General features: G+C 45.4%; 2 protein-coding genes across 2 annotated transcripts in view; both read left to right on the top strand.

The window, feature by feature from the left end:
• The first annotated feature begins 2,002 nt into the window (after positions 1-2,002).
• On the top strand, positions 2,003-13,168 carry ZNF683 (zinc finger protein 683). Its single transcript, XM_033954454.1, has 5 exons — positions 2,003-2,132; positions 2,425-2,674; positions 5,500-6,470; positions 7,967-8,095; positions 12,138-13,168. Exons 1-5 carry the CDS (start codon positions 2,130-2,132, stop codon positions 12,666-12,668), a joined length of 1,884 nt encoding a protein of 627 aa, XP_033810345.1. The 5' UTR covers positions 2,003-2,129; the 3' UTR covers positions 12,669-13,168.
• Positions 13,169-20,198: 7,030 nt separating this feature from the next.
• Positions 20,199-25,252, top strand: part of CRYBG2 (crystallin beta-gamma domain containing 2) — a 100,715-nt gene continuing 95,661 nt past the window's right edge. Inside the window, exon 1 of the mRNA XM_033954453.1 lies at positions 20,199-20,398. Coding sequence (XP_033810344.1) covers positions 20,199-20,398 — 200 coding nt within the window. The remainder of the gene's footprint in view (positions 20,399-25,252) is intronic.

Genomic DNA, 25,252 nt, shown 5'->3' with positions numbered 1-25,252 from the left:
ATACACTTTTCCCAACATCGTTTCAAGTTTTATTAATGCTTGATATATCGTTTTACATTTCTAAGCGGTTTACATCATTCAATGGTAAAAATTAAAACAGTCCTTAAATGCATCTTCAGGAATCACCAAAAGTTGCTGTGTTAAATTTTGCTTTATGTCTTCTATGATGTCGAATCACTTTCCTTTCAGCGTGGATTAAGTTTAGGAAACAGGAAGTCAACAGGGGCCAAGTCAGGAGAGCACGAGGTGGCTAGGAAAAAACGGTCATCGCATTTTTTGTGCAACAATCGCAGTTGTTCTTCTAGTCGTTGGTCATCAACCATGGAACAAACTTTGCCACAACGTGAGACATCCCCAACTTCTCGGTTAGAATGTTGTGCCATGAATCAATGGAGATGTTGCCTCTGCCAATTCTCTAAGTGATTAGCGCGCACAAAAACCTTCACTTGATCAACATGATCATCAATTGATGTTGATGGTCTTCCAGTTCACAAATTGTCTTCCACTAATTCACGACCACTTTTGAAGCATGAATAACATTCAAACACCTTCCACGACTCATGACATGTTCCCCCATAAGCTACTTTCAACATTTCATAAGTTTCTGTAGCATTCTTACCCAATTTAAAACAAAACTTCACGCTGTAGCGCTGCTCATCAAGGTCACATATGATGAAAAATAGCCAATCATGAAAACATACCTTCACAAAAATTGCTGTAGCTTGGAGACGAAAACAAATATCAACAAATGGATAAAGGAGATTACTCATGAGATTTCAAGCTGCTCAACGCCACCCAGCACATCTCAAAAAAACTTCCCATTGGCATGCAATTCAAACTGTCCTGGAACTTTCTGAACAGACCTCCTAGCATGTGGGGATTTGACAATTCAGTTCTCTGTCTCTGCTTAAAAATACATATACTTCTCACCATGGTGAGATGGAGAGTTTCCCAGCAGGCCAGTCTAGCTGGGTCAGTACCAGGCAAATTGTTCTGTAACTTCAAAATGGGTCTAAAAATGCATATAGACTTAGTAGATAAGGACAGGTTGTTCACCCTCTCCAAGGTAGAGAGAACGAGAGGGCACTCTCTAAAATTGAAAGGGGATAGATTCCGTACAAACGTAAGGAAGTTCTTCTTCACCCAGAGAGTGGTGGAAAACTGGAACGCTCTTCTAGAAGCTGTTATAGGGGAAAACACCCTCCAGGGATTCAAGACAAAGTTAGACAAGTTCCTGCTGAACAAGAATAGGCGCTGGTAAGGCTAGTCTCAGTTAGGGTGCTGGTCTTTGAGCAGAGGGCCGCCGCGTGAGTGGACTGCAGGGCACGATGGACCACTGGTCTGACCCAGCAGCGGCAATTCTTATGTTCTTACCTTTCAAAATGACTAAAGATTCACATTGTAGTTGTGATACTTGGACTGCGGAGTGCAGGGTTGCAGAACTGATCCTACTTTTCCTCTGTGCTATCTGATTTATGGTATTCCTTTCCTTATTCTAACCCCCCTCCCCCCCCCAAAAAAAGAAGAAATTTTTAACTAATTGTACACCACCAAATAGATGTTCTTGATATACAGCATATCAAATGTAAATAAATTTGAAACTCAAACTGACTTTGAAGAAACAATAGTGTCTGCTACTTCCTCCTCAGTGTGTGTGTGTGGAATCTGCTGTTTCCCACTGATGGGGATTCTCTGCCCACTTCTTCATTTGCCTCCGCAGGAACCCCGCCTGTACCTCTCAGTTTTATTGTTTGAAAGCCGGCAGAATTCCCCTGGCTGGGCTCCAAATAAAGCCAGAATGGAGTGCTTTTGTTGAAATTTCCTGCTTCTGTCAACCACAAAACAACTCATTACAAACTTCCCCACTTTCTCTCGGCACCAGTTTAAAGAAAATAGTTACTCCTGGAAGCCAGGAGGTGGCCTGATGCCACCACCCTTCGCCTCTACCCTCAGAGGTGGAAAAGTGTCCATGAGATGGGGTGATGTCATCGCAGACTGAGCCCTTGTGGATTTGCATAAGAAATTTCCTTTCTGGCCTGATCCTCTATATAGCAGACTCGGAGAGAAAGAGAGAAACAGTCAGATCAAAAAGGACGGACGAAAAGAGACGGATTTGACTGTCCCAGGACATGGTAAAGTGATTCTGTAGTTGGTAGATATGTACCTTAGCAGATACCTGCTCATAGAAAGCTAGTATTCAAAAGAAATACATATTTTAGATCGGATGTGTAAAAGATTTTTCAGATAGAAATGCCCTTTTTTGGACTGAATGTACTGAGCTAAAAAATAGAGGGGAAAACCCCCTTATTAAACCAGGTTATTGGGAGTCTTAAAACATCTTTAATCATATGTATTTTTAAGCATTTCCACAAGGAGATGACATCTGATCTCTCGCCCTCTGTTTAATTTTTCTTGATGGTGAAGGTTTACTCCAATGGAATGTTCCAGTATTTCAACGACACCTTGAGCACCAGTGTCAGTAAGTGGACGAGGTATATGAGACTGGCGCCGGCGCTCCCAGAACAGAACCTGGTTGTCTGTCAAAAGGGGTTGGACGTTTTCTTCCAAACCCTGAAACCCGTCCCAGCTAACAAGGAGCTCCTGGTTCGCTGCCACCAGGATTTCACCCAGGACTCACCACCTCTGCCTTCTAGGGAGCAGGAGAAGAAGCTAGGTAAGACCTATTTTCTGTTGTCATTAGGGGTTTCATAGAAAAACCTATTATCACTTTTCCACACACACATCTATTGAAGTTGTTCCACTATATGGGTCTGGATTATATAACTGACTTCACTCGTGAAAAAATATGGATTACAACCTTGTCAGTAGTGTTCACACAGATTTGAATTTTTTAAAATTAGATCAATGTAATCCCAAACTCAGTTCAGACAAGTGGCGTAGGTGTGGGGAGGGGGTTCTGGGGTTCCTGAGCCCCTCACATTCCGTTCAGGCCCCTTCACATTAGTTTCCAAGTCCAAGTTTATTTTATGTTTGATATACTGACCATCGGCAAGTATCTGATCGGTTTACAGAATAAAATTACATTATTAAAATTTAAAATATAGTTCAAAAATAAAAGAGAAAAAAAAAGATCTTTAATCAAGTATTTACATAATTGACGGACGGGATTTAGACTGGTTTGATACAGAAGGAAGAGGAGTTAGGGTGGGAGAATAAAATACATCGAAGGAAAAAAAAATTAAAAGGAAGGCAAAAACTGACCACTGGAAGGTTGAAGAGGATGGGGACTTCTATATCACTTTCTCTGTGTGGTTTATACAGTCAAAGCAGTTTATATATACTTAGCCAGGTATTTATTTCGCACCTTGGGCAATGAAGTATTAAGTGACTTAGCCACAGTCAGAAGGAGTTGCAGTGGGAATTGAACTCACAATCTCAGGGCGTGGAGGCAGCCATACCTCCATTCCCAGTGACCTATGTTGCTAACTCCCCCCCCTTAGTGTGAAAAGTTTCAGTCTCTACTAACCAGAGCTGAGATTGTGATGTCATAATGCCTCATTCCACCAATAAGAGTCAACCTCATCAATGATGTCGCAATAGCTTGATTGTAAAGGGTAAAGGAGTTGATATACTGCTTTTTCGGTGTGGTTTACATATTTTAGAGAGGTACTTATTTTGTACCTGGCAAAATGAAGTATTAAGTGACTTGCTCAGAGTCACAAGGAGTGGCAGTGGGAGTTGCTGAGGCAGCTGATCTAACCACTATGGCACTCCTGCATGAACTCCCCCTCCCTCCCTCACACACACCCCTCCAGTGATCACTGACCCCCCCCCTCCCCACTCCCCAATATGGGAATGAAACAGTACATACCTGCATGTATGACAGCTTCAGATGGTATGGCAAGTCCTTGTAGAGCAGCAAGTAGGTTCTCAGAGTAGCCCATTGGGCGGTGAAGTCAACTATAATAGGGTTTTGGTGGCCTCACCCTTTCCACTCAAGCCTAAATCCCACTCTAAGTACTATACTTATGGTGAAATATCTAAGCCTTCCAAAATCCACCCAAATCCCACTGTACCTACATATAGGTGACACCTGCAGGCATAAGGGCTATTGGCGTGGTGTACAGTTGGGACCAGTAGGTTTTGGGTGGGCTTTGGAGGGCTCACCATACACTATGAGGAGGTTATAGTGAGATATATACCTTGGACCTTTCATGTAAAGGTCATTGCGGTGCCCCCTAGGGCAGTGGTCTCAAACTCGCGGCCCGGGGGCCACATGCGGCCCGCCAGGTACTATTTTGAGGCCCTTGGTATGTTTATCAAGTTTCAAGTTTATTAAAATTTTGATATATACGCAATATCAAATATTTTCAATGCGTATAACAATAAAAAAAATTTGAGGGGAGGACAAAATAAAACAATTTAAACAGGTAAACATACAATCGATGTACCCAATTAATTAGTGATACATAGGGAAAAAGGAGTGAACTACAATTGTTAAAGAAAGTAAGAGAACATTTAAGGAAAAACAACATCAGGAGGGTAATTGAAAATGTTTTACAAATAAAGCAAGGTCTAAAAGTGAAAGGGAGACGTTGTGACCTATAAAACAGTTTCTTGATCATAGGTCTTTTTAACTATAAATAACAATATTATTATTAAGACTTAGCCAAAAAGAAAGATTTATAAACTATAAAGAGTTTTACCTCATGCAAAATTGTCATTTTTCTGAGGCTCTCCAAGTACCTACAAATCCAAAATGTGGCCTGGCAAAGGGTTCGAGTTTGAGACCACTGCCCTAGGGTGACCAACTGCTCTGCTGGATGTCTGTGCGGTCAGTCTGCTATGAATGCTGTCCCCTCCTATGTCCTAATGGGTGGTTTTTGTGCGTTTTTTTTTTTTTTTTTTTTTAAATCATGAAGATTAGGGTTACCAGACATACCGGATTTCCTTGGACAGGTTGGGAAGGGCTGGGGCGGGTCTAGGGGGGGCCGGATTTTACTATAGTAAAATCTGGTAACCCTAAAAAAGATAGACACTCTGAGGGCAAACATATCTAGAAATAGTCATTTAAAAAAAAAAAAAGATAGATGTGCTTCTGCTTTGACTATGGTCATTTTCTCTACCGGATTTTTGGATGTCTTTCACAAAATATCTAAATTCATATTTAAATGTCATATCAAAAATGCCTTGATAATCGAATGAATTGAAAGAGAATTATATTCAAGGTTCAATTTTATTAGGTTATCTGTTGTGCATAACTCCAGGCCTGCCTCAGATATGCAGAACGATGATTAACCTAAGATGATACAGTTTTATTTTAACTAGGTAATTTATCCATATTGGGGAAGGCCTTCATTCAAAAGAGCTTTTCCCATTCTCTGCCCATGGAAAACAATATCTACTATATATATATATATATATATATATATATATATATATATATATAAAAAGGCCCCTCTGAGTTGAAGGGTTTTGGAATATTTTAGTTGCAAAGTTATGATATATTAATCAGAAAAATCATTTGTTTTGCTTCAGGATATGAAGAAGTGCAAATTTCTGTACCCAAGACCCCACCAAGGCGGAGGTCCAGCTCTTCCAAGAGTGACTCCAACAATGACCAAAACCTCACAGCTAGTCGTATAGAGAATGATGAGAAGGTGAATGCGGAGCTGTTCGACAAGGACATAACCCCAGAGACTGCAGAATACCGAAACATGAATTTTCCGAAGAACATTTCCACTGCAGCTCTACAGCAGATAAGGGAGACCTACCACCTTCACAGTTCATCGGAAAAAGAAAGGACAGCTTCAGGAATCAGTCCCCTCTGCCAAAGTCTTCCAAAGCAAAGAGAAACAAGTCCAAATAGTCCACCGTGCTTCACCTGTTGCCTGTACAACCTGACTACCTCCTTGGCCAAAGAGCACCCCACGCACTTGAATGGATTCTATCCATCATGGCCATTCTATTCATCTCCCTCTGCCACTTATCCTCATCCCGCTCATACCTCAGGATTCTTCCTGCCTCCATATTCCTCATTCTTGTTGCCATTTTGTCCCTTGAGTAGAACTGATGAAACCAGTCCATTTGGACTTTCTTCACAAACCTCTCAAGTCTACCAAAATGTCTTAGGAGAGAGTAGATTGCCCTGTCCAGGATTGCTCAGGACTGTTTTACCTCCCATGTCTCCAGAAACTCAAAGTGTTCCTTTTCCTTCGCCCACCAGCACCTTTTCCCTCTCAGGATCAGAATGTGAAACTGTATTGTATTCTCCTCGTGGATCAACCAGCGAGAGCTCCTTGTATACCTCAGCCACACATCGATTAAAATCTGCTTCAGAAAAGGTGCAACAGAGCGAGGTCCTTAACCTCAACACAGCAAAGATCAACCACCTCAGACCTTCTTCGTGTGCCAAATCCACGATTTATCCACTAAAGAAGCAAAACGGCAAGATTAGATACGAGTGTACTATCTGCTTAAAAAACTTTGGACAACTCTCTAACTTAAAGGTACAGGGAAACGACTTCAGAGCTGTTAGTGATCCACTTTCTTCCATCAGAGCTCCTTAGTTAGACAGATTCATAACAAAGACGCTAACCGATGGGAAATCATAGTTGCATTGCGAAAAGTGACTTACGAAGTGAAAAGGAGATTTTTTTTTTTTAACATCTTACAGACGTACCTAGATTTTTCAAAAGTTAGTGATAAAGAATAACCTCTGCTAGGCCCCCAACTCTTAATAGATCATTCAACCAGTGCAGAGTAGCTGATAAGCTGTGAATTAGTCTAAAGAGGCTGTAAATTATTCACATTATGTGTTTATTCACATTTATTTATTTATTTCGATTTCTATCCCATTCTCCCGGGATCTCAGAATGGGTTTCACAGGACAAAGGCATTCATAGAAGAGGCAGGTGAAGTTAAAAGGTTGAGAGTGATGGGGAGGGGAGTATAGAATGGGGAGAGGGCAGAGATTGAGGAGGAGTGGGAGTGGGAGGAGAGCAAGGAAGGGGAGAAAGGAGGAGGCTGTTCGTTGCCACTGTTCAGTTGAAGAGAAGGGTTTTCTGGAATTCTTTAGCATGGATATGTAACAAGATGGGAAATGTTGCTACACACGGTGACCCATCAAAAGTGCACCGGACTTTGGTGCGCCGACAAAGGCACGGCAACAATTGTGGGCAAGACGTACGCGTCCTGCCGCTTTAAAGCCGTACCGATTAGCGCTGTCAGGGGTGTGGGGGTAACTCCCCCACTACAAGTCCTTGCGCTCCCATTGAGGTGTGGTGTGTGACCCCCTTCCACTACACTGAAAAACTGCCGACCACTGAAAACCGAAAGGAAAATGGAAGTTTTCAGTGTACTTAAGGGGGTTCTTCCCCCCCCCAAACCATATCCCAACGGCAGTGTGAGGACTTCTACATGTACTGGGGGAGGGGGAGGTTCCCCTCCATACCCCCCTCACAGCGCTAACGGTAAGGCTTTAAAGTGGCATGCATAAGTCTTGCATGCAATTGTCGGCACGCCTTTGTCGCAGTGCTTTTGTCCTGCGATCAATTGTTACGGTACCATCACACACACACACACGTGGGGATTATTAGATTAGTGATATCATTGTTTTTGGGCCAGTAAGATGGGAAACAAATGGCTTGTGAGTGTTCCCTCTAAGCTGAGCAGGTGTCCTCCAGCTGCATTGCTACCACTAGGGGGTGGAATATTTTCAGTCGCTAAGGACAGGTATGTTCCCTGGAGTCCTGCAGAACTTGCATGTCCCTCACAATTGAAAAATGTGACAGTAAAACAGCACCCTCTATTGGTGAGACTGTGGGTGGAGGACTCCTGCTCAGCTTAGAGGGAACAGTCCCCCTGTTATCTACCATTTCATTCCTTGTCTTCATCTTCTCCCTCCCCTCTGTCCATCTCTCCTGTGGCGTTTTTGCTCTCCTTTCACTCTCCTGCCATTTACCTTTCTCTTACCTGCGTTTTGCTCTTTCTGACATCTGCACAGGTCCACATGAGGGTTCACAGTGGAGAGCGGCCCTTTCAGTGCCACATGTGCAAGAAACGCTTCACACAGCTGGCTCATCTGCAAAAGCACCACCTTGTCCATACTGGGGAGAAGCCTCACCAGTGTCTGGTAAGTGAATGAATACGTTTTCCACACACAGTTCTGAATGCCTGAATAATCTTCTATTCTGACAGTCAGGAGTTTTTATATATTGACTGTCACAGACTTTTTAGGCCTGTTTAATCCGTGCCAGGCCATATGTGGATCTCAGTGCTCAATACCAAAAGAGAAGAGAAACACTCCCAAGATGTAACAATAGAAAAAAACCCCAAAACACGGGCGGGAATGAGCAAACGGGAAGCCCAGGTGTGGTGTGAACAGGATCCTTTATTGATCAAATGTCTAGTTCCACAGATGCAGGCCCCACGAGAGGGGGGGTGCAGTCGGTACATCGCTCCAGGGCCTATGAAGCTCAAGGGGGCCCAATAAAACCCATGAAACATCACGATAACCGAAATATGTCTTTGTCTCGAGAAGGAGACGTCCTTACAAACTATGACAAAGAACAGTGTGAGAACTTCCGCGTACAAGATCGTGAAGCATTGAGTGAGCACAAAGTAATAGAAGGCCATGACAACGATAAAATAATACGGTTCATTCAAGATTCAACCAACAAAAACTTGGGAAAGTGACTACCAACGCGTGTTCTCACGTGTTCATTCCTAGCTTCAAACTTATTGCTCGGATTACTCCTCCTTGCTTTCCCACCGAATCCCGGGAGGAAGAAGAAAACGGGACACGAGCCACGCTGATTCATCGTGGACTGCAAAGAAGACTTTACAGGACAGCGAAGGAAGAAATAATTCCACAGGTAAAGTTCCCTGTAAATGCCATAATTGTAGCATAAAGGACCCATGGCATCTCGCGCCTTTTTGTCTATGTTATCGAGAGATTCGAGACTATAAACGGCTTGACGGTTAGTGGAAAGACAATCGCAATATTATCCTAACTTTAGAACCACTAACAAAATTCTTGACAACAATACGGCAAATTTCTATGTTCTATATTTCAAATTTGTATAAGGTCCCACACACCTTCTATGTACCGGGGCCCGGATTTTCTCTCAGCGGCCCTGCACAGATGTACAGAAGCTTGACTGAAGACAGACAGACCCACAGAAACTTGTACAGAAACGGGCCCTTCACGGGCACTACTGCTGGTGGCAGCAAGTGCGCGTGTGACCGGCTGTCAAATGCTCTTCTCTCTTTTCACATAGTCACATGCACACTCAGTGTAGCAATTTAGACCCCCCCGTGGAAGGCTGTTTAGCTGAAACACGGCTTATGTAGGGACTATCTCAATGCGAGTTTGTGTGAGTCTACGTACTAAATGGTGAGACCTTGGCCAGAACCACGACGGAATGTGATCTGGGGATGGTCATTAGTAATGATATGAAGGCTGCCAATCAAGTGGAGAAGGCTACCTCCAGGGCAAGGCAAATGATAGGTTGTATCCGTAGAGGTTTTGTCAGCAGAAGACCTGAAGTCATAATGCCGCTGTACAGGTCCATGGTGAGACCTCATTTGGAGTACTGTGTTCAATTTTGGAGACCAGACTACCGGAAGGATGTGCTGAGAGTTGAGTCGGTTCAGCGAATGGCCACTAGGATGGTCTTGGGGCTCAAGGATCTTACGTATGAAGGAAGGCTGAGTAAATTGCAGCTGTACTCACTTGAGGAACGAAGAGAGAGGGGAGACATGATTGAAACGTTTAAGTACATCACGGGCCGTATCGAATCGGAAGATGGTATCTTCTGTCTCTTGGGTCCCTCGACCACCAGAGGGCATCCGCTGAAAATCAGGGGGGGGGGGGGGAAGTTTCATAGTGACTACAGGAAGTATTTCTTCACCGAAAGAGTGGTGGATCATTGGAACAAATTCCCACTGCAGGTGACTGAGGCCAGCAGCGTGTCAGATTTTAAGAGAAAATGGGATATTCACATGGGATCTCTAAGAAAATAAAGTCAAGCGGTGGGTATATGGAATGGGCAGACTTGGTGGGCTACAGCCCTTTTCTGCCGTCTTTTTCTATGTTTCTATGTTTCTAACCAAACTTCTCTGCATCTTTGGGACTGGACGTTTGATCAAGAAAGGGCTCTGTTCACACTGCACCTGCACTTCCCGTTTGCTCATTCCTACACGTGGGTGTTTTCTACCAGTGCTGAATATCCAAGCAGCTGCTGGCCCTGGGTACTAGTGATATCCGGATTGGTGCCCAGATAACCCCCCCCCCCTGCCTAAATTTAGAACAGCCTTTTAAAGCCAGATAATTACCCAGTTAGTAGATAAATATTGCCATTAACTGGGTAACTACTGGCTCCGGTCCAGATTCCGCCCCTGGACTGCTTTGGCACTGCCGAGACAGCGATAAAAAATCCAGGTAGGATTCAATCAGTGGGACTTATTCGATTAGGAGTTTGAATACTGGCCCAACAAACATTGAATTGTATGTAACTTTATTTACTTCTTTTTCTTGTCTCCATTGTTTTCCATTCTCTTTGCTTCTCCACATCTCTGTACCACCTCTTGACTCCTCCCATTTTCCATTCTCTTTGTTTTGCCGCACCTCTGCACCTCTTCTTGGCTCCTCCCATTTTCCATTCTCTTTGTTTTGCCGCACCTCTGCACCTCCTCTTGGCTCCTCCCATTTTCCATTCTCTTTGTTTTGCCGCACCTCTGCACCTCTTCTTGGCTCCTCCCATTTTCCATTCTCTTTGTTTCTCCACATCTCTGCGCTTCCTCTTGGCTCCTGCCATTTTCCATTCTCTTTGCTTCGCCGCACCTCTGCACCTCCTCTTGGCTCCTCCCATTTTCCATTCTCTTTGTTTTGCCGCACCTCTGCACCTCTTCTTGGCTCCTCCCATTTTCCATTCTCTTTGTTTCTCCACATCTCTGCGCTTCCTCTTGGCTCCTGCCATTTTCCATTCTCTTTGCTTCGCCGCACCTCTGCACCTCCTCTTGGCTCCTCCCATTTTCCATTCTCTTTGTTTTGCTGCACCTCTGCACCTCCTCTTGACTCCTCCCATTTTCCATTCTCTTTGTTTTGCCGCACCTCTGCACCTCTTCTTGGCTCCTCCCATTTTCCATTCTCTTTGTTTTGCCGCACCTCTGCACCTCCTCTTGGCTCCTCCCATTTTCCATTCTCTTTGTTTTGCCTCACCTCTGCACCTCTTCTTGGCTCCTCCCATTTTCCATTCTCTTTGCTTCTCCACATCTCTGTACCACCTCTTGGCTCCTCCCATTTTCCATTCTCTTTGTTTTGCCGCACCTCTGCACCTCTTCTTGGCTCCTCCCATTTTCCATTCTCTTTGTTTTGCCGCACCTCTGCACCTCCTCTTGACTCCTCCCATTTTCCATTCTCTTTGCTTCTCCACATCTCTGCACTTCCTCTTGGTTCCTCCCATTTTCCATTCTCTTTGTTTCTCCACATCTCTGCACTTCCTCTTGGCTCCTGCCATTTTCCATTCTCTTTGCTTCGCCGCACCTCTGCACCTCCTCTTGGCTCCTCCCATTTTCCATTCTCTTTGTTTTGCTGCACCTCTGCACCTCCTCTTTACTCCTCCCATTTTCCATTCTCTTTGTTTTGCCACACCTCTGCACCTCTTCTTGGCTCCTCCCATTTTCCATTCTCTTTGTTTTGCCGCACCTCCTCTTGGCTCCTCCCATTTTCCATTCTCTTTGTTTTGCCGCACCTCTGCACCTCTTCTTGGCTCCTCCCATTTTCCATTCTCTTTGCTTCTCCACATCTCTGTACCACCTCTTGGCTCCTCCCATTTTCCATTCTCTTTGTTTTGCCGCACCTCTGCAACTCTTCTTGGCTCCTCCCATTTTCCATTCTCTTTGTTTTGCTGCACCTCTGCACCTCCTCTTGACTCCTCCCATTTTCCATTCTCTTTGTTTTGCCGCACCTCTGCACCTCCTCTTGGCTCCTCCCATTTTCCATTCTCTTTGTTTTGCCGCACCTCTGCACCTCCTCTTGACTCCTCCCATTTTCCATTCTCTTTGTTTTGCCGCACCTCTGCACCTCCTCTCAACTCCTCCCATTTTCCATTCTCTTTGCTTCTCCACACCTCTGCACTTTTTTTCGTTCAATCCTGCGCTCTTCCCTGTAGGTTTGCTTCAAGCGCTTCAGCAGCACTAGCAATCTGAAAACACACTTGCGTCTTCACTCGGGAGAAAGACCATATCTCTGCCACTTGTGTAGCAGCAGATTCACTCAATACGTTCACCTCAAGCTACACAGTCGTATGCATGAGCGCCAAAAGCTACGTAAGTGCACCAACTGTACCAGGGCCTACATCCACCACTTTAGTTTGGAGGTGCACCAGAGAAGATACTGCCCCTTTTCCCCCAGCACACGTTTTTCGCCCATCGAACTCGAACTGGTCAATGAGATGATTGAGCATTTTGATTCCAGCCAGGAAGCCAACAGCTTGGAGTATGGTGTGGACCCTATCAAGGCTCCTTTGGTGATGGAGAGCTTGATCCTAACAGAGATGAAGACAAAGGGTTCTGGAATGTTCCTCGAGGACCAGACATTTTTTTGTACAGCACGTCCCAAGCAGGTAGAGATTCTCTCGGCAGCTCACTACAGCTTCTCGAGGAAGCAAGAAGATCCAAAGAAACTGAGAGAGCTAACCTGACATACAGCAGGGCCCCTAAGGACCTGAAAATGTTGGTCAATGTCTCCTCTTTGCTATGAAATGTACTGTGATGATCTGCAATGCTGCAGGATTTAGACATAGGCGAGGTGAAATGATGAAAACTACATGAATGATTAAATGGCATGATTTTTTTTTGTTTTTTTACATAAATGTAATGCCCTTTAGAGTCGTATAAAGAAATGGTGGTGGAATGGGAGTGGCAGAGACACATTGTCCATTGATTACAATACTGAAAGGCATGAGGTATAGAAGATCTAGATCAGTGGTTCCCAACCCTGTCCTCCCAGCCAGATGGATTTTCAAGATATCCCTAATGAATATGCATGAGAGAGATTTGCATGTAATGGAAGTGACAGGTATGCAAATCTCTCTCATGTACACTTCCCCCTCTGTATTCGCAAATTCCGTTTCTACAGATTCGCTTAGTTACGGTTTTAAACCAAAAAATGCATTTTCATGTTTCAAGCTATTTTAATCCCTGTAAGCCTCCCTTAAGCCTTACCTGGTGGTCTAGCGGGTTTTTAGGCCAGGAGCGATCTTCCCACGCTCCTGCCCCGTGCATATCGCTCACAGGAAATGTCTCGAGAGACTACGGGAGCTCAAGGCAGCCATTTCCTGTGAGCGATCTGCACGGGGCAGGAGCGTGGGAAGATCGCTCCTGCCTGAGAACCCGCTAGACCACCAGGTAAGGCTTAAGGGGGGGCTTTCAGGGCTTAAAATAGCCGGGGGAAGCGGGGGATAGGGGCAGAATCGGCCTGAATATTATTTGCGGTTTTTTAATATTCACGGGCCGGCTCTGTCCCTAATCCCTGCGAATACGGAGAGGGAAGTGTATATTCATTAGGGATATCTTGAAAACCCGACTGACTAGGGGTCTCCTAGGACAGAGTTGGGAACCACTGATCTAGTAGCTAAAACACTGAATCACTGGCATGTGACTTGGGTGCTAAGCCTGGCCCTCTGCTTCCATTTATCAACATACAAAACTGTCTAATATTTAATGACCTGATTCCATCAGATCTCTCATCATTGGAACTGGGCAACCCTCTGGGAAAGGTGGAGCCTATTCTGAAAGGATGGACTCCACCTTAACCGAGATTGGCCACTGTGGAAACAGGATACTGGCCTGACCCAGTCTGGCCATTCTTATCTTCTTCTGTGCTGTGAATTCCACTGTCCCTGAACTAGCTGGGCATTTGGTTTTGGGGTGTCAGGTCAAAAGCGCGCCGGGACAAAGGCGTGCCCAGACAATTGAGCGCAGCGCGAAGGCGCACGCCGCTCTAAATTACTGTTTTTAGGGCTCCGACGGGGGTGTGTGGGGGGGAACCCCCCCCCACTTTACTTAATAGACATCGCGCCGCGTTGTGGGGGCGATATGGGGGGTTGTAACCCCCCACATTTTACTGAAAACTTCACTTTTTCCCTGTTTTTAGGTTTATAGATAACGCGCTATTCGTTAAACCGCTAACGCGGCTTCGTAAAAGGAGCCCATAGTGATCGAGATTGTGTAGGTCTGTTGACTTTATACCAAAAGTATTCCCAGTCTACAGTTTGTCCAGTAATTTCCAGATCTAGTTCCCCAACTTTGGCGCACGAAAAGAGAAATCCTTAAGAATTTTGTAAATGGTTGAGACAAACTTGCCTTCCACCAATAATTATTTTTACTTAGATCATAGACAGAAGATGTTTCTTGTAAGTTATCAACATTTATGGAGCTCTTTCTCAATGTTTGTATAAGGCATAACCAATTAAAGTATTGTTTTTCAGATAAGTTATATTTTTGCAAAAGTTCTTCAAAGGAGTAAAAGACATGGTTAGAGCAAAGTTGTTTCAAGGACCAAATACCATGAGAATGCCAAAGAAGCCAGAATATAATCAACTGATCAATTTTAAATTTGGGATTATACCACAGTGCATATTAAGGGTGTTCCAACCACCAATTTTCAGACATTTGTCTAATAATAATAAGGCTTTATGAGTGTCTAATAAACGTTTACAATCTATGATCTTGGGAGGTATTAAACAAGTTAGGGGTAAATGTAAAATAATTGGAAACAACATTTTCCGTTCAAGTTGGAAGCATAGAGGTTCTTATTCTTATTCCCCATCTGATGTTAGATGGGGAACAAGAATGTTAGATCAAAGAAAAATGGGGAGACCCCATGATCCACCGGTGAAAACAAAAACTGTGGATACAGATGTTCTGGAGATAATTTATTAAACACCGACATATAAAACCATGAAAATTCAATTAAAAAAGTACAATGATAAAAAATACTGTGATAAAAATCCAACTGGACCCTACACGGTGCGTGTTTTGGCGAACACGCCTTCTTCAGGGGTCCAATGGTTTGCAACCTCACATATAAAGAATTGGACTGAAAACAGCCTATTGTCTTTAAACATGTGAGCAAAGAACACCGCAGACAAGCTGAAGGAGCAAAAAAATGCCCATCTGCAGTAACCATTATCTCTCTCCTTATTGGCTGAGGCTCTTAACATTTGCATCTCCTCTTCCTATAGGCTAAGGCTCTTTACACCTGCATTGTGAGGTCACAGAACTTTATGGTTATAGAAACATGACAGCAGATAGAGCCAAATGTCCCATCTGCAACATCCACTATCTCCTCCTCTCCCTATTGGCTAAGGCTCTTAACATTTGCATCTCCTCTTCCTATAGGCTAAGGCTCTTTACACCTGCATTGTGATGTCATAGAACTTTATGGTTATAGAAACATGATGGCAGATAAAGGCCAAATGGCTCATCTAGTCTGCCCAACAAAGAAAAATGGGGAGATCCGATGATCCACCGATGAAAACAAAAACTGTGGATACAGATGTTCTGGAGATAATTTATTAAACACTGACATATAAAACCATGAAAATTCAATTAAAAAAGTACAATGATAAAAAATACAGTGATAAAAATCCAACCGGTCCCTACATGGTCCGTGTTTCGGCAAACACGCCTTCCTCAGGGGTCCAATGGTTTGCAACCTCACATATAAAGAATTGGACTGAAAACAGCCTATTGTCTTTAAAGGTGTGAGCAAAGAACATCGCAGACAAGCTGAAGTAGCAAACCATTGGACCCCAGAGGAAGGCGTGTTTGCCAAAACACAGACCGTGTAGGGTCCGTTTGGATTTTTACCATTGTATTTTTTAGCATTGTACTTTTTTAATTGAATTTTCATGGTTTTAGATGTCAGTGTTTAATAAATTATCTCCAGAACATCTGTATCCACAGTTTTTGTTTTTGTTTTCATCGGTTAACCAATAGATACCAGAGCGAAGCAGTATCATAAGAATAAAAATCAGGAAAGTTAACCCCCACCCTTATTCTCAGTAGCTTTAAGAGTTTTCGTGGCTATCCGTGGAGGTTGATAAATTGTCTTTCTATGGTACAGCCTGTGTGGTTTACATACAGGATTACACAGAGGCATTTTAGGCTTAACTGGGCACTCTCTTTTAGATATCCCAATGCCATATGGTGAGATCATACTTTATAATGGCAGAGTGCCTAGATTCTTTCAGGACCATCAAGGGGGGAGGCAAGATTCCCTGGGCCCAGGCTTTTTTTTTTTTTGGGGGGGGGGTACTAGCAGCCCAGGTGAGATCCAGCATCTTTCCATCCCTTCCAAACCCCTCCCCCATCATCCTCTACTTCCCTGGAGTCATTGAATGGCAGGCAGCAGCGATTGAGACTATTCTGCCGGCCACGGGTCCTTCTTACTGCTATGTCCTGCCTCCTGTGAAGTCACTTCCTGTTTCCACATAGGTAGGACACAGCAGGAAGAAGAATCCGTGGTTGGCAGAACAGTCTCTCTCGATTGTTGCTACCTGCCATTCAAAGAACATAAGAACATAAGCAATGCCTCCGCTGGGTCAGTCCTGAGGTCCATCGTGCCCAGCAGTCTGCTGACGCGGCGGCCCAACAGGTCCAGGACCTGTGCAGTAATCCTCTATCTATACCCCTCTATCCCCTTTTCCAGCAGGAAATTGTCCAATCCTTTCTTGAACCCCAGTACCGTTCTCTGCCCTATTACGCAATCTGGAAGCACATCCCAGGTGTCCACCACACGTTGGGTAAAGAAGAACTTCCTAGCATTCGTGCAAAGACTCCATGCAAGAAGAGGACCGGGTGAGGGTGACAGTGGGCCCCTTAACAACATTTGGTTTGGGCCTTTCTGCCTCAGCAGCTCTGGCTTCAGTTATAGAATACTAGCATAACCCAATATTGACGAGTCTAACGTTTAGGTGGCCACCGTGGCATAGCTGTGGAATGTGGCAAGGACGCGTGGCAACTCCGTCCAGGCCCCTAGGGTTACCATAGGCTTCAGAAATAGAGAACGGATTGAGACACTGAAAGCAACAGGAAGTAAGGAGGACGGAAAGACACATCTGGGTTTTAGCAACGGAAAGTAAGGAGGACGGACCGAGACATCTGGGTTTTACTTCCACCGAAAGCAATGGAAGTAAAACCTGGATGTCTCATTCCATCTCCCTTTTTCTGGAGCCATATGGTAACCCTTTACATGCTTTTACAGCAGGAATGCTGAGCGTCCTTGAGGGCTGCAACCCAGTTGGGTTTTCAGGATTTCCCCAAAGGATACACATGCCATCTACTGCCTCAACTGTCTGCGTATTCATTGTGGAAGTCCTGAAAACCTGATTAACCTTGAGCGTAGTCCCTCTGCTGCCACTTTTGCGAGTGAACACACACGTACCCATGAAAGTGGCATGTTTCTGTACATGTATGCGTTCAAGAGGCACATGGATACCAGGTGTCCAATTATAAAATGGCCCATTTAATATTGCTTTTTTTCCTTATGGAAACGAATAGAAGCAACAGAACAAGTCCATGCAGGCTTTGTGGTCCAATCAGGACTGGATTCGCCTGCGCTTAACATCTGGGTCCAGTTAACAACCTTAGCTAGCTGTCTCTTTAAATGTGAGACCGATAAACAGCCAGTTCCTATTTCTCTGAAAGAACTTGTCTCTGCGCGACCAGAACTGAAAGCAGAGTTATCGGATTTCTGAGAATTTCCCTCTCCGATAGGTCCAGCCTCTCCCCCTCCCGTGACAGGACAAACGACACGTTCACCCCCAACCTTCTCGGACTGCTGACCAGTGTAACTGTAAACTAGGAAACAGGAAGCCCTGGTGTGAGAACTTCTCCTTCTGACATCAGATACCCTTTTCACTTACAGCAGAGACCAGCTCAGCACCTGCATTTCTTCCTTCCTTTCTTTTTCTATCCCCCCCCCCCCCAAAGAGCTCAGAACGGGTTACAGCAGTGGTCTCCAACTCAAACCCTTTTCAGGGCCACATTTTGGATTTGTCGGTTCTTGGAGGGCCTCAGAAAAAATAGTTAATGTCATTAAAGAAATGACAATTTTGCATGAGGTAAAAACTCTTTATAGTTTATAAATCTTTCCTTTTGGCCAAGTCTTAATAATAATATTGTCATTTATAGCTGAAGAGACATATGATCAAGAAACTGTTTTATTTTACTTTTGTGATTATGATAAACATACCGAGGGCCTCAAAATAGGACCTGGCGGGCCACATGTGGGCCCTGGGCCATGGGTTTGAGGCCACTGGGTTACAGGCTAACATACATACCATATACAGTTAACGGGTTGCAATTTGCCATACTTATAGTAACAATTATTGTGCACCCAGCCCTGAGAGTTGGAGGCAGTGCGACAAAACAGGTACATCTCTCACCTCAGAGCCTCAGTGGAGAGACATGATGGGGCAGACAGGTTGACAATTTCTAAGTTAAGCTCTGGAACGCGTTGCCAGAGGTTGTGGTAAGAGCGGATAGCGTAGCTAGTATTAAGAAAGGCTTGACTAATTCCTGGAGGAAAAGTCCACAGTCTGTTATTGAGAAAGACACAGGGGAAGCCACTGCTTGCCCTGGATCGATAGCATGTAATGTTGCTACTCCTTGGGGGTTCCGGAATCTTTTGTTACTCTTTGGGGTTCCAGAATCTTGCTATTCTTTAGGATTCTGAATGGAATGTTGCTACTCATTGAGGTTCCGGAATCTTTTGCTACTCTTTGGGGTTCCAGAATCTTTTGTTACTCTTTGGGATTCTGGAATCTTTAGGATTCTGAATGGAATTTTGCTAATCCTTGGGTTTTGGCCAGGTACTAGTTGGCCACCATGAGAACGGTACTACTGGGCTTGATGGATCATTGGTCTGACCCATTAAGGCTATTCTTATGCTCTTATGTGCGAGCGGCAGGGGGGAGCGGGGGTTGGGGAGGGACCCCCATCACCCCGGGTGCCTCTTACCCTCTCTACGCCACTGGTTTTACCTTCTGTCTCTGCAGATTACAACTCTCTGTGCCAGGCTTAACCCTGCTTCTTATGCATGATTGAAGCCCCCTTCTTACTAGGATTTGCAGGCTATGGTTACATTGTGGCAGCCCGGGGCCATCTTTACCCCATTCCCTCTTCCCCCTCCCCAATTTTCATGCGTGGCTTTGCAAAATTAAAAATAGAGGGACAGGGAAATGATCGTATAAACCTTTTCATAAATTGAATATTCTTTTCTTAGCTACTGGCGCTGGGGTCCGTTTTCACCCACCCAGACAAGTCCCACAAGAAGTGGGGTCTGCATTTTACCTAATCCCCCACGAGAAGACCTGATGTGAGAGACTACCACAGTGGTCTCAAACTCGCCGGCCACCAGGTACTATTTTGAGGCCCTCGGTCTGTTTATCATAATCACAAAAGTAAAATAAAAGAGTTTCTTGATCATATGTCTCTTTAGCTATAAATTACAATATTATTATTAAGACTTAGCCAAAAGGAAAGAGTTTTAACCTCATGCAAAATTGTCATTTCTTTAATAAGACATTAACTATTTTTTCTGTGGCCCTCCAAGTACCGACAAATCCAAAATGTGGCCCTGCAAAGGGTTTGAGTTGGAGACCGCTGGTTCCAGGAGCAGCAGTGAGAGACTTTGCCCCAAAGGCATTGTTAAATATTGTCTCTTCTCCACATGTTATGTACTTTTTCCTGCAGCTTCTCTGTCTTTCAGGTCCAGCTGGTGGCATCAGCTGCACACACAAACCGGTTGGCCAAAACAATGAAACAGGTGAGATTGGCAGTGTTTGCACTAGGAGGGCTGAGCTCACTTTTAGTCCTCCCTTACCCCCCTCCCTTGCTTCAATGCACACCTGTCTGTTTGCTGTTGGGTCTTTCATGTGACTGCCCACAGTTCCTGCTAGCTGGCTGGATAAAGCCTCAGGTGACAAGTCAGCTATTCCAAAAGAAGCCACTCGCCACCTCTGCTTCTGCCTCGCCCCTCCCCCCCCCCTCCGGTGCTGCGTGGAAGTGATTTGCACCTGCAGACGCTGCAAAACAACTCGCCGGTGGCTACAGAAACCGAGTTTCTGGAGCGACGCCTGCATTTTGCAGGACTGTGCCCTGGGGCAAGCCGAGTGCCTGGTTGCCACTTGCCCTCGTTTTGGAGCCGAGCCCGTCCCCTCCTCATGGCGTTGGGGGCGCCGGCACCCAAGAAAGGGGGCATCGGGCGGCGCCTCCTGAACTTCCTCTCTCGGAGTGAAGCCAGTCTCAGAGATGCGGAGAAGGAGGGGGCCGGGAGGGCAGTTGACCCCCTGGTAGACCTGGACGCAAAGACCAAAGGCAGGCGGAAAGAGAAGCGAGGCAGGGACCGAGGAGCCCAAGCCAGGTACTGCCACTTTTAATCGTTCGGGAGGGAGTTCCTGCTCCAGGGAGCTTACGATCTCATCCAGCAGAGACAGACTGACGTCCCTAAAGCTGACAGTATTTGTCTGTATTGGGGCCGTCCCTACTTTTAAATGTCTTATTGTGTACATGATAACAATCTATTAGATAACTGAAACTAATGCAATAATTGAAACCTGTAGGATACATTCTCATAAATACAGAGAAGAGACAAGCCAGGGAAAGAAGGATTGTAACACTGTGAATGTGGGGAGGACAGGATATAAAACTAACCAATTTAGCACACAGTAAAGATTAGCGAGCAAATTCTAAGGCGTCCATAGAATATACCGGTAATGGATGCCTTAGCATTTAGCATGCGTTAAATTGCTTATCCAACCTTAATAAAAGGACCCCCTTGTAAGTAGAGTATAGCCCCAGTAACCAGGAAATGGAGACAATCAATCAATAATGGCAGCAAGAAAAGTCAAAATTCGGAACCTCCTGAACAGGGAAAAGTCCTGCAGCTGTTCCGTGCTCTGTAATTTATTTATTTTTAAATAACGCTGTTGGCTGTGGCTGAATTAATAGCTGAATGCTTGATGCCAGTATCCAGAGAGTAGTCAGCGCTGCATATCTGGATTCAGGACTGGCCGCCAGCGCTGTCCAGATAGGTGAAATTTAACCGGATAAATGCCTGAGCGGCTTTTCTGTTGAATATCACCTCTAACCGGATCACTGTGGACTCCATCTGAGCCCCTCCCACAAACTGCTCTGGCACTGCGGCGTCTGTACAGACATCGAGCATCCGTGGACCCGACAAATGCGCCCTGACGGTGGATACTATTTTGCATTTTTTGAGGGTTACAAAGTAACCCTCTTTTTTGAAAGGGGGTGGCGGTGGAAACCCTCCCCCTCCCCCCACTACACTTACAAGATTCAGTTGGTATCTAGTATTAGGGTAAGGTTTAGGTGTCCAACCTTTTGGCTTCCCTGGGCCGCATTGGCCGAAAAAAAAATTTCTGGGTCCGCACAAACACAAGACAGAGGAGGGAGCCGGCAAGACGGTAAACACTCGGGGGGCAGCAGAGGAAAACACTCCATCGCCCTTGACCAGGGCCACACAAAATACTTCACGGGGCCATATGCGGCCCTTGGGCCACAGGTTGGACACCCCTGATGATTATGGTAACCCTTTACATAAGTGGATATCTGGAAGGCCCTGATTTGCTCAGACGGGTCCTGAGGAGGTCCTGATGGCAGATTCAGTCACGGGGCGCAATTGAGGGGGTGCCATTGTTGTACGTGCACTTGTCGAGGCGCAATTGTCATGCGCGGATTTGTCAGTGTACCGTGGATATAGGCCCAGCTAAAGCATTTATCTGGATAACGGTTCTGCTGAATTCCAATCCATGATTTTTTCGCCTCCCAAAGGCACAAACGTTTCCAAGAAAATCTGAGAACATAACATGCAACCGGAGCTTGGACACTTCCCTGGAAATATCTTCCTCGCTCGCAGGTGGCTTTAAATGAATCGGGAAAAACTCCGGGTGGCTAAACTGAAGGCTGATGGCATGTTTTCCTGGCCTAATTTTACCGGCACCCAACTCAGAAGCCTTGTGACGCTTACGTCAACCACGGCTATTCTCCGCCCCCTAGCCACGCCTACTTTTCAGGTAGTCATTGTTAGGTGCTTTCACTGAGGCATCGCTAGGTGCTGTGCGGAATTCCGCGCCTAATCTTTCATTTAATTTGTTTAAAATTAATTATTCCATTAGCTACATCAGCGCGGTCAATTACCAAGCCATTTAAGCTAATTGATTTAATTTAGGATGCCTCGTGACGCCTAAGTCAACCACGCCTATTCCACACCCCTACTTTTCAGGTAGTCATTCTTAGGGACTTTTGCCTAGGCGTCGCTAAGCGCTGTGCAGAATTCCGCGCCTAACCTTTCATTTAATTTTTTTAGGAGCGGTTCGCGTGAAAGGCGGGCGCCAGAAATGTGGGCCTTGAAAATCCTGGCCTGCATGTCCGACGGCTGTCTTCGCCGTAGGCACGCTCCTCTAAAAGGCACCGTCATGTGATTGACGCGCGATTGGTGGCCGCTTACAATGGTGCCATTTAGAGAATCCGGGCCTGTGTGGCTGTGATTGGTGAGGAACATTGGGCGTGTGTGTTGGACCGTAACACAATGAGAGGGTGTTTGTGCGTGGGAAGGCTCTCTGTGTGTGACAGCTAGAGGCACCTCCTTTTTGTAACAGTTCAGGCACCTGTCCTCCTCTCCGCTCCTCGCCCCTTCCCCGCCTCTCCCACTGCCGTGCGCGCACGCTGCGTCCCTCCCCACATACCTCTGTAACATTCCTGGCGCGAGCAGCAAGCCCCAAGCTGCTGCCACGCCAGCGTCAGCCCTTTCTCTGATGTCACTTCCTGGACCTGCAAGTAGGAAGTGATGTCACAGGAAGATCCGACACTAGCGTGACAGCAGCTTGGGGGTTGCTGCTCGTGCCAGGAACGTTACAGAGGTTCGGGGGAAGGGAAGTGGCATGCACCAAGCAGGAGGGGGGCAGGGAAGGAGTGTGCAGACATGGAGGGGCGGAGAAGGGTGCCATAACTAAAGCGTGCAGGACTTTGGCGCACCAGCAATCACGCAGCGACATTTGCGCGCAGGGCAAATGCGTGCTGTTGCTTCCGTTAGCGCTCTGAGGGGGATGAGGGGAACACCCCCCCTCCCCCGACTACACTTAAAAGTGCTCGTGCTCCCGTTGGGGAGGGGTTTGAGTGTGGAAACACCCCCCAGTACACTGAAAACTCCCATTCTCTTTCCCTTTTTCAGTGTTTGGGGGTACCCTTCCCACCCCCCATCCCCAACAGGAGTGCGAGCACTTGTAAGTGTAGTGGGGGGGTTTCCCTGCACCTCCCCCCCTAAGAGTGCAAATGGGAACGGCGGAAGCTGTGGCGCCCACGTGTCCTGCGCACAATTGTCCCTGTGTGATTGTTGGCGTGCAAAAGTCCTACGTGCTTTTGACGGGTCACCCGGAGAAAAGGGCAGGGGAGGGGTGCCACTGGCCCGGGAACCTCTCACTCTCGCTACGCCACTGGGAAGAGGGGCTTGTGTCCGATGAGATCTTCCATGCTCCACGGGCGTTCTGTACCATGGATCTCAAGAATGGCGATACCGCACATAATGATTAGCAAGGAATGCCAGGTCTAATTTATGCCCAGTGATAAAACAAGCTTTCTAATTACTACCCGATGCATTATGCAGGCAATGTGTTGCATTATTCATGAAGTACAGTTTGGTGTCATTACTGTTGCAGCCTGTGCCCCAGAGTTAATTACCGTTCTGAAAGCTTGTCATTAATGCAGAGACATTATCCATGCAGCAGCCCTGTCATCTGCTCACTTGACTTTAATCTCTGGACGGAGGTGGATCCTCCTTACTGACTTTTGCCTAATACCTGCTGGAGAAGCCCGAATCCAACTGGCAGCATCACGAGTTGGCAGAAGTGCCAGTCCCAGCTGTATCAGCCAAGACACTCGTAGACAGCAGAGAAACCTCCTCCTCTCTCAGGCCGAGTTATACACACACACACTCACTCACTCACTCCCTCTCTCTCTCTCTCTCTCTCTTCCTCTCTCTCTATCTCTCCCTCTCTCTCTCCCTCTCTCTCTCTCTCTCTCTCTCTCTCTCTCTTCCTCCCTCTCTCTCTCTCCCTCTCTCTCTCTCTCCCTCTCTTTCTCTCCCTCTCTCTCTCTCTCTCTCCCCTCTCTCTCTATCTCTCTCTCCCTCTCTCTCTCTTCCTCTCTCTCTATCTCTCTCTCTCTCTATCTCTCTCTCTTCCTCCCTCTCTCTCTCTCTCTCTCTCTCTCTCTCTCTCTCTCTCCCTCTCTCTCTCTTACTTAAAGCTTGGTCATGCACGCACACACTTACATAAAATAGGGTCCCGGAAAGCTCCAAACTGTGGAGAATGCAAGTTGGAAATTCTTTAATTTTTTTTTAATCTTTATTTAATTTTTAGATAAGTACAACAATTGTGCTTAACAGGCAACATTACGATATTAGTACATCCAATATTTCTGTTAATAGACAAACCAAATCAAAAAGGCAATACAAAATAAATCCAATTTCTATTGGGTCAGCATAATACATCTAATTAGGTAACCTATTAATTAATTAAACATAGTCCTCAATCTTAAGGAGAAGGGAAACAAGAAGAGAAATTCTTCCAGGAAAGATCTCATATTTAAAATTAATAAAAGGAAATTGAGTGAGAAAACCGATGGCATAAACAATAGACTCGAGTTATCCTGAAAATCACTATGGTGCAAACGAAACTCTTTTTCCTTCTAAAAAGAAACGTAATTGATCTGAATCATAAAAAATATATCTACTGTTCTGGAATACAACGAAGCATTTACAAGGAAATATTAGTTGAAAGCTCCACTCAGAGGAGCCAAACACTTTACACGCATCAGGAGAGGGAATGAGGCGATGGATGCAGGTGCTCAGGATGTCACTTGGACCAGGTTTCAGGTTTACTGTTATTTAATATTACGCCTAAGAGAAGGTCCTTATGTTTTTTAAACTCTAAATAGTATCAAGAAAGTAAAAAAAAAAAAAAAAAAATGCCTACCATGACAAAGAGAGAATAAAAGTGAACCTCCTGGTCAATCAGACCTTGGTCACTGTCTGGAACAGCATAGGTAGAAAAAAAAGATTAGACTTAGGTCCTCTTTACAAAGGAGCGCTAAGCGTTTTACCACACATTTAGCGCATGCAAAATCAACGTGTGCGCTAACCGCCAACGCGTCCATAGGATAACATACGTGCGTTAGCGTTTAGTGCACGCTAAAAAGC

Source organism: Geotrypetes seraphini, chromosome 8 (genome assembly GCF_902459505.1).
Source record: "Geotrypetes seraphini chromosome 8, aGeoSer1.1, whole genome shotgun sequence".
NCBI classification, from domain to species: Eukaryota; Metazoa; Chordata; class Amphibia; order Gymnophiona; family Dermophiidae; genus Geotrypetes; species Geotrypetes seraphini.
Note: the sequence above shows the minus strand (reverse complement) of the source record. Positions and strands in the feature narration are given on the sequence as shown.